Below are 9394 nucleotides of genomic sequence, written 5' to 3' on the forward strand. Positions count from 1 at the left end.
TTCATTATCAAATATTTAAAGATAATTTCTTACAGGTAAGTAAACGAGGTCCTGGTTAATACTTGGATGGGAGACCACCAACGATGGGAGACCACAAATGAAAACCAGGTGCTGTAGGCTATATTTCATATTGGCAAAACCACGTCTAGGTATTCCTTGCCCAAGAAAACCCTTTGAAATTCATGATTGCCATAAACTGACAGGCAAGTTGAAAGCAGGATACACACACAAGTAAAAATTATTTCTGACTTCCTTCTTTTCTCTTTTCTCTTTTTAACCATTCAACATCTATTGGAGAGCCCTGCAGATCCATCTAAATCTCAACACATTTCAGAAATTTGAGCCAGCTTTCCATGCCAGTTCTAAAGATTAATTCACACTCTGGAGGTATTAAGCAAATTGTGTAGTACTTCCAAGTCCCAGCAACCTCTTAGTGATAGGAAATGGTAGGGAATATTGGGAATTGAAACCCAAGAACATCTGGAGGGCTATATGATTCCCACTCTTGCAACAGAGTAATTTGACTTAAGCACCTGCAAGATAAAACTTAAAAGAACAGCTTTTTACAGTTATCAGTGAATTATTAAATGAAGTCTGCTGTGGCCCACGCATCTATATTAGAGAGCTGTAGGAAATACTTACAATTATCACATAATTCCTTTCTTTGCATATTTATCTTATCAATAGCATTTTCTTTTTCAAAAGAGTCACAATTTGAGCTTGTTGATTAGTAGGGCTAGATTCTGCTGTTTGCAGCGGAGTCTTCTTCAAGCTATTGGTAGCCTGTAAATTTACTTTTTCTCCAGCAGACCAGTTGACCAATGTACTTACACAGTCAAAATGACCAGCTTTGCAAGCACAGTGCAATGGAGTGTCTTTATTGTTGTCCAAAGCATTGATGGCTGAGCCATTACTCAACATGTAATGTATTAAATCACTGTGTCCATGTTCTGCTGCAAGATGCAGTGGTGTCTTTCTCCAGATATTTTTGTCATTGATATTTTTATGGTTCCCAGCAACCAACAAAGCTTTTAATATTTCCATGTTCCCACTGATGGCTGCATAGTGCACTGGGCTGCAACCATCCATGTCTTTGGCACCAAATCTAGACTTCCTAGCCAATAGCACTTTCACTGTGCTAAGGTGGCCTCCTATGGATGCAAGGTGAAGTGGTATTTTTTTCTCTTTATCTGCTGCGCTTGGGTCAGCTTTTGAATTAAGAAGCAGTTCCACCATAGCAGAATGCCCTCTTTCAGCAGCAAGATGTAGAGGCGTCTTTGACTGTTTATCCTTAAGATTGACATTGGCCTTCTGTCGCAACAGCTTCTGAGCAACATCAGCATGACCTTTGTAACTTGCAAGGTGCAATGGAGTGTGTAGTTCTTTAGTGACTGGATCAATTTTAGCTCCACCTTCAATTAATATGTCCACTAGTGCTCCTTTATTGTGAAATGCAGCAATATGGAGGGGCCTTTGATCTCCCTGCCCTGTGATGTTGGGATCCATTCCTTTGCGCAGGAGCATCCTGGTGATGGAAGTTGCTCCAGATTGAACTGCCAGATGTAAAGCACTGTTTGAATCAGGGGTTTTGTCCTTCAAGCTGGCACCCTTTTCAATGAGAATTTTGGCTGACTCTGTCTTCCCCATTTCACAGGCCACAAGCAACGGTGTATACTGCATTTCATTGTGAGCGTTTATGTCTGTACCTCTCTCAATTAATGCTGCCACGATGCCATGGAGGTCTTTTTCTATGGCTTTAAAGAGAGCTGACACCATAGAATCAGGGGTCATTCCTTTGGAATATTCCAGCAGTAACCTGAAGAGAGATTGGTTGTTGCTGTTAAAGGCTACATCGATTATGTGGGAATCAACCATGGCTCCAGCTTCCAGCAAAACTTTGACAGTCTCCTCAAATCCCTGAGACACAGCATAGCCCAAAGCAGTCTTTCCTCTCTCATCTTTGGCATCTATCAAAGCACCATTCTTTAAAAGCATTTGAACAAGGACACTGTCATTTCTCAGTGTGGCCATATGCAGAAAGTTGTGGTGATTCTTGTGCTGCCTTGCCTCTTCTTCCAGGATGCTCTTTAGAACATGTGTATGGTGGTTCTGGCTGGCCAAATGTAGAGGGGCTTTACCTTCTCGATCCAAGCTGTATATATTGGCACCAGCTTGGAGCAGCATTTTCACAGCTCTCCCGTGGCCTTTCTCAGCAGCTCTGTGAAGTGGGGTTTTTCCTTCTTTATCCTTTACTTCCAGCTTGGCACCTTTGCTGATTAAATAGTCAATTATTTCAGTGTGACCATGAGCTGCTGCGATGTGTAAGAGAGTTTCATTTGAAGAATTCACTGCATTACCCTCATTCTCCTTTAATTTTTTTTCCAAATCAGAAAGATTACCTTTAGCCACAGAATCAAAGACAGTAGAATTAAGATCAGGGTCTACAGATTTCAATGTTGTTGAAACTTGTTTTTCTTTATGTTTGACCCCAACCAGTTTTTGCGGCTTAACCAGAATCTGTTTAGGACTATCCTTCTTCTTTTGGTGAAAATCCTCACTCTTTGGAACCCATTTTTTATCTTTCTCAAGAAGGTAACCTATCAGCTGCCTTCTTGCATCTCCAATGTTCACATTCACATCACTGACGTAACTCCTGATCTGATTATATAGATGTGGTTCAATCTCTTTCAGACATGGATAAAAGAAAAGCCTGCAAGCTCGCTCACCTTGAGAAGCCAAGATATCCAAAACTCGGGAATTCTTGGCTCTTCGTGTTCTGTAGTAGGATAGGACCATTTTTTTCTCTGGGGTAAAAATGCCGTATTCTATTAACCAGTTGAGAAGGTGATCAGGGTTATTTATGCCTTCAACAAGATCATTCTTCTTAGTCCTCAGCACTTCTATGGCGTATGGATTTGTGTACATGCTCATTGTATACATCATGCAGATTATTTATCCAAAACAAATTAAACATTCCTTTGAAGGCCAATGTTTACCAGAGGAAAATGTTCATCATTACAGAGGACTGTCCCAATTGCTGACAACAAATTCCACTGTGGCTCAACTGGAAATCTCAGGAACAACCACCAAGAAGGATTTTTTAAAAAACGAAAGAAAATCATAAACTTTTCACCTCTTCTTGTGCTGTGTTGTTGCCTCTTGATCCTCTTTTCTATTGCTTAACAACAGACTGAGTTGACAGATGTAAGGAAAACAAAACAAAACTCAGCAGACATATTCCAGTAAATATGGCAGCATTACAGATCCTGTAGATAAAACAGAGAAGAAAACTGTGTTTTGAAAATTGGTAGCTAAGTAAGCTATTGATGGAACAGAAACTTTTTCCCCCTCCTGTGTGACCCATCTGTCAAATGTGTCAGAAGAAAACCAGCAGGCTAGATACTGTTGCTATGTAATTAGCTATTGTGTAATGTTAAGATAAAATTGTATACTCCTGAGTTGGTTACACAGAGGCATATCACACAGCGCTCAGGAACTGTGGTGCTATGTTGCCAAACAAAAACAATCCACATAAAAGAAGTGATTTAAAAAAAGTAAGTTACATGTTTCAAAAATTTTAGACTCTGAAGCACTGTAGACGTAACAAAGAATAATATAGTCGTCTTGATGTGAGAGAACTTTAATATTAGTCAGATAATCAAAGAAATTAGTCTATGCCCACCTCACCCACAGCAAAATTTAATAATTTTGTCAACGATGCAAGATATCCGGGAGGAGACTTTGACAATGGAAAGGTGATATCTCCTTGAGAATGCATCTGATCTCAAGGTAGAGTGTTATAATAATTTAGGGATTTTCATAAAAGGACTATGTGAACATTGTGTTGGTGATTTCTAAGAAAGCAGGTAATTTAACATGGCACTCCTGTATTACAATTATGGCAGGAATGAAAATCTGCTGCTGCACAAATGGAACTGTATCTAAATACACCAGGACTTGCAGTAAATCAGGGGAGCAATTTCTCTTTTGCCCACAAATGGACACAAAGAAGAAGTGTCTGGAAGTCCACTTCTGGTTTCATAGATACATAGATAGGGTCAAATCAAAGTGCAGATGAGGAAACATTTTAAAAGGCAAGTGTGCTTCCTTGAGCATTTCAGGAGCACAATTCTCTCTTATCAAATGAAAACAATGGGGTGAGGTCTTCTGGGAGGGAGGTATAATCAGTTGTGGTCCACAAGCAGCTTCTGCTCATTGCTGACCCTACTTTCCATAATCAGTATCAGAGAGGAGGAGAAAACACACAACGCAGGAAATCCAAAATGCCATAAAAACAGCAGACATAAGCATATATGCACACATGGCATCTTGAGCAGGACAGACAATTGTTGTTGTTGTGTGCCTTCAAGTCATTTCTGACTTACAACAAACCTAAGGTGGGTTTTCTTGGAAAATTTCTTCAGAACCCCCCACCCCACCCCCACTGTGTTACACAATAATTGTTACAAGCCCATAACCAGCTATACTTGGAAATTGTAATCCTACACATCTGGAGGCCGCTATGTCAGGGCAGTTTTAAGACTTCCCTGTGAAGTCTTACTAACATGGAGAAGGGGTGAGAGAAGGTTTGGTAAAGCCCATGTGGATATTTAACATTTGAATTAACATTCAGTTGTACCCTGGCTATTTGGTCCTTTGTGTTAAAGTCAAATGTAACCACTAAAACATCTCAAGGCATTTTGTTTGTTTAATATAGTGATGCTGGTCCAATAACAGGGCCACTAAGCTAAGTTAATCACCACTTGAAAGAGGGAGATGAGTGTTTTTTCACTAATTGTTTAGTCTTTATATCTGGCTTTGAAGCTCTGTGTGCTTTGAAGCTTTATGGGTTTTTTTAAAAGAAATCTTCGAGATGATGCTTCTTAATTAATACAAGAGTCTGTTTTCAAAACATACGTTGTCAACATAAAATATATTTAACATGTCTTATTTTCATTATCCTCCCCGCCCAAGGAGACAAGCAAACGAATCCTTTGGTTAGATGAATACTGTAACAGGCTCTTGCCATGTACCATTTGATTGTTATGAAAAATCCAGAAGAGGTCACTGTTTCTCTTTGAGGATATTCAATGGCAGCAGTTGGCAGTATGCTTTAAACTAATTGGAGACCTGGAACCTGTTAAAATGGCATGGCATGTAACTGAATGGTTTCCAATACCTTTACATTCTCTAGGGTGTTTGGCCTGACATAGCAGCTGGAATAAATGAACATAAATATATCTGTAGTGAGTTCAGTTGTGTTATTGATGTTTCCCAGAATGCATTTTTATTTCAGATTTATCCACTGTAGCGCAACAGTTATCTAAATACAACCAGTTCTTTATTGAAAACATTCAAAATCTTTATTATGAACTAGGCAATGACCAAGTATGGCACAAATATTCTAAACCTTTTCACTTCCTGGGTGGCATTTGGCTAAATTCAATTGTTAAATCCCATCTAAGGTGCCCGCACTGAAACAACTGGATTTATACATATACGTTGCCTTTCCACGGTGGGGGCCATTCTCACTGGCAGCTTTGCGCTGGAAGGAACTGGGAAGATTCAGTCTCTCCCTCCCCGGATCCCTCCGGAAGCAAGTGCTGACTACCAATCGGGCATTTTACCCCGAATGCCCTCTTGGAAGAAATCTGGTTAAAGGTGAAGGTGCCTGGCTGTCAATCAAATTAGTTCCGCGATGGTCATAGGTGACGTTTGCAGCACTCATTGGGGCATCGGAAGTGTGCTTTCGGCCCCTCCTTTTTTTTAAAGGACCAGACACCACTTGTCAAATTTAAAAACCTCTGGTGTGTGTGTGTGTTGTGGGCATTTGGGTCAGTGCAGGTTATGATCTGCCCTTGGCCCCATTTTCAACCCCAAAATGCAAGCTCGTGCCATCTCTGTATCCTGTATCCCACTCCCTTGCCACCCCAGAATGCCTCATACACAGGCAATAATAATAATAATAATAATAATTCACCTCGGAATGCCAGAAAAGGATGCATTTTTTTCTTTCCCTAGGCTACCCCTGAATTCTTTAGAGACAGTAGCAAAAGCTGTATCAATTTGCCAGTTTGCATAATTGGAAAGAGAAACATTACATTTGAATTGTAACATTCATTCCTATTGCAGCATTCATTCCAAAGGAAAAAAAGGTTTTCGCAAAGTACTCTTCTTGCAAAGGGCTCCTGAGGAAGCCAGATCTAAATATAGATCTACCCATTGCAAAAAATATGCACATAGACAGAGAAAAATAATAATAAAAAAATAAAAATAAAAGTGAAATGGTCCCTGATGGATAGCAGAGGCTTGGCTTGCTGTGCCCTCCCCGACCTGCCCTGAATTGACCCTTCCTCCTGCTCACGTTCTATATATTTATCTATATATTTATTGCCAAAAACATGCACATAGACAGAGAAAAATAATAATTAAAAAAATTAAAAATCAAAGGGAAAAGGTCCCTGATATATAGCAGAGGCTTGGCTTGCTCTGCCCCTCCCCCCCAACTTGCCCTGAATTGACCCTTCCTCCTGCTCATGTTCTATCTATATATCTATATCTCTATATATCTATTGCCAAAAACATGCACATTTTTTGCCAAAAATAATAATAAAAAATCAAAATCAAAGGGAAAGGTCCCTGATGGATAGCAGAGGCTTGGCTTGCTGTGCCCTCCCCGACCTGCCCTGAATGGACCCTTCCTCCTGCTCACGTTCTATCTATATATCTATATACCCATTGCTAAAAATATGGACATTTTTTGCCAAAAATATTGGGGGGGGGGGAAACCAAAGGGAAAAAGTCCCTCCTGGAGAGCAGAGGCTTGGCTTGCTGTGGCCCCCTGACCTGCCCTCAAGTCACCCCCTTTTTGCTTCCTGTCACCCTTTGCCTCCAGATTCCCCTTTTTCCTTTGGCTCTTTCCTCCTCCTCCTCCTCCCCCTCCCCTCCGATGTAAATTTACAGCGCTTTATAAATAAAGGTTAATAATGCTCTGATCTCTGCCTGCCCTCTGACCTTAATCCCTCCCTGAATTTGCCCCGATCATGATCAAGGGCAAGTTCATATTTCGCGGAACCCAGGTCTTTTGAGAAAAGACGGATTTTAGCCCGAATCTCTAAGAAGCATTTCCTTGTGCAAGCCTCGACATGGATTGTGACAGAATCGGACCCAATATGAATTTCATGTGGAAGAATCTGTTTCAAAACCGGTTTAAAAGGTAGTGTGAATGGGCCCCACGTTTCCACCTGTTTAACTGTCACAGTTCAGTGCTTAGAGAGATTTTGTACCTTTGGGACTAACTGAAAGAAAGAAATTGGCAGCAAAGCTCATGCTGCCAATTTCTTTCTTTCAGTTAGTCTTAAAGGTGCTACAAGATCTCTCTAAGCACTGATTTTACAGACTAACACGGCTATCTTTGAATGATTCAGTACTGGCAGAAAAGGCTAAATATCTCACAAAACTACAAATCCCAGGATTCAATAGCATTGGACCATGGCAGTGCTAAAAGCAGAGGTCTACTATGCACACTTCTAATTAACTATCCCGGAGCACTTGATCCCATGGCAAGAGTGGGTGGGATCATTGCTCCTCTGGATGTTTTGGCCTACAATACTCATCATCCCTTACTTCTGGCCATGCTGACTGGGGCTTCTGGAAGTTGAAAATCCAGAACATATGTACAGTCTGCCCTCCACATAGGCGCCCTTGCCATACACGGATTCCAGCTTAAACAGATGGCGAGAGGCAAGGGACAAAATTTGAGCATGCTTCCATTCAATTAAATAGGACTCCAGCATATGTGAAATTTGCCTTACGGAGGGTGGGGGGGTGGGGGGAGGTCCAGAACCCTCATATGGCAAGGGCGGACTGTAAGGCCTAAGTTTACACAGTACTCTCAACCAGCAGAAAGCATTTTGGTTGTGGAGTTCTAGTTATTGTTTACAAAACTCTACTGATTTGATAGTGTTTATAGTTCACCAGGGAAAAAATGCAATAAAGTGCTGGGCTGTTAAATACAGCAGGCCCTGGTATCTCCTGGGGTTTGGTTCCAGGACCTCTGTAGATCTCAAAATCAGCAGATGCTCAAATCCCACTAAACAGAATGATATAGAAATAGTACCTCTTATATAAAATGACAAAATCAAGATTTGCTTTTTGGAATACACTTGCCCTTGGAACTCACGGTGTGTGTGTTCTGGACCCCCTCCCCTGTGAGTTCCAAGATGTGCACATATTCAAGCCCCATAGGCTTGAATGGGGCACATGCCCCATTAATTGACATGAATGGTGGTTGCCCCTCTGCAGATTTTAAAATCTGAGGATCTCAGGTCCACGGACTTGGAGGGGTGATTGTGTGTGTGTGTGTATATATATATATATACTCAAACTGTGGATGGTTGAATCTGTGGATAAAGAATCCATGGAAATGGAGAGGGATGACTGTACATGAAACTTTTTGTACCACAAATTGCAGTTGCGCTATTGCATTTAAAATGGAATCCTTCATAGACTTTTTTTCATAAGGTCATAACCCTAAACTCACAAATAAATCCCATTGGAATCAATACAACCATCTCATTAAACGTGGCTGCAAGCAAGTCTTTTGTTATTTATCACTTTGCTTCTCAGGCAGCTAACTCTGTGTCAGTGTAACCCCATGTAAATATAGCACTCTTGACTGATTATCCTAACGTTTTATATGTTTCTTGCAATGTTACGCCAACCTTCACCTTGCTCTTAATGTTTACTTTTTTGGAAGAAAGCTTCTTTAAAAATCCACAGGACTAATTTCCACATAAATGTGCTTAAGAGGGCACATTAACATTTAAAATATATTTATATGGGGAAAAATGGCCAGCACTTCAGAACACATTTTTCCAAATGTACTAGATTCCATAAAGGTGCACTGTGCTGAAAAGGAGTGTATTTTTTTTATTTCTACTATGCACATACATACATCTATGCTTATGTATATTATATATACACTTATTATTTTTATTTTTATTTATTTTTATTTATTATTATGTTATCTCTAGGAATCTCTAGGTCCTTCAGCGCAACTCTGGCAGACGTTGACCATAGTGTTATGTTGGAGAACCTAGAAGTTCCTAGAGAAAACACTTCTCTAGGCATTCGTAGGTTCTCAAGCATAATTCTGTGATCAACTTCTGGCAGATGTTGACTATAGAGTTGCACTGGAGGACCTGGAGAATCCTAGACAGGTGTTCCCTCAGGTAAAAAGAATAGTTGTTTTTTTATTTGTGGTTTGTCCATATTCACGGGGGTCCTTTACCCCTAACCCCAGTGAATGCAGAGGGACCACTATAGTGATGGAAAAGTTTCAGGCTGTGAGAATATCCTTGTAGTTTCTTGGGTGTCCAAAACTGAGAACATA

The 9394-nt window shown here is 40.5% G+C and overlaps 1 protein-coding gene across 1 annotated transcript; it reads right to left on the minus strand.

Annotated features, from left to right (window-relative positions):
* Positions 1-672: 672 nt before the first annotated feature.
* Positions 673-2943, minus strand: LOC149316351 (CARD- and ANK-domain containing inflammasome adapter protein-like). Its single transcript, XM_089518680.1, has one exon. The coding sequence runs from the start codon at positions 2941-2943 to the stop codon at positions 673-675; it is 2271 nt and encodes a 756-aa protein (XP_089374806.1).
* Between the last annotated feature and the right edge of the window lie 6451 nt (positions 2944-9394).

The sequence above is a fragment of the Sceloporus occidentalis genome, unplaced genomic scaffold (genome assembly GCF_023333645.1).
Source record: "Sceloporus occidentalis isolate IW3139 unplaced genomic scaffold, rSceOcc1.0.p SCAF_3, whole genome shotgun sequence".
Lineage (NCBI taxonomy): Eukaryota > Metazoa > Chordata > Lepidosauria > Squamata > Phrynosomatidae > Sceloporus > Sceloporus occidentalis.

What these genes read in the sequence shown, in the direction of transcription:
- LOC149316351 (XM_089518680.1), bottom strand. Translation starts at nt 2,943, where the DNA reads ATGATGTATACAATGAGCATGTACACAAATCCATACGCCATAGAAGTG.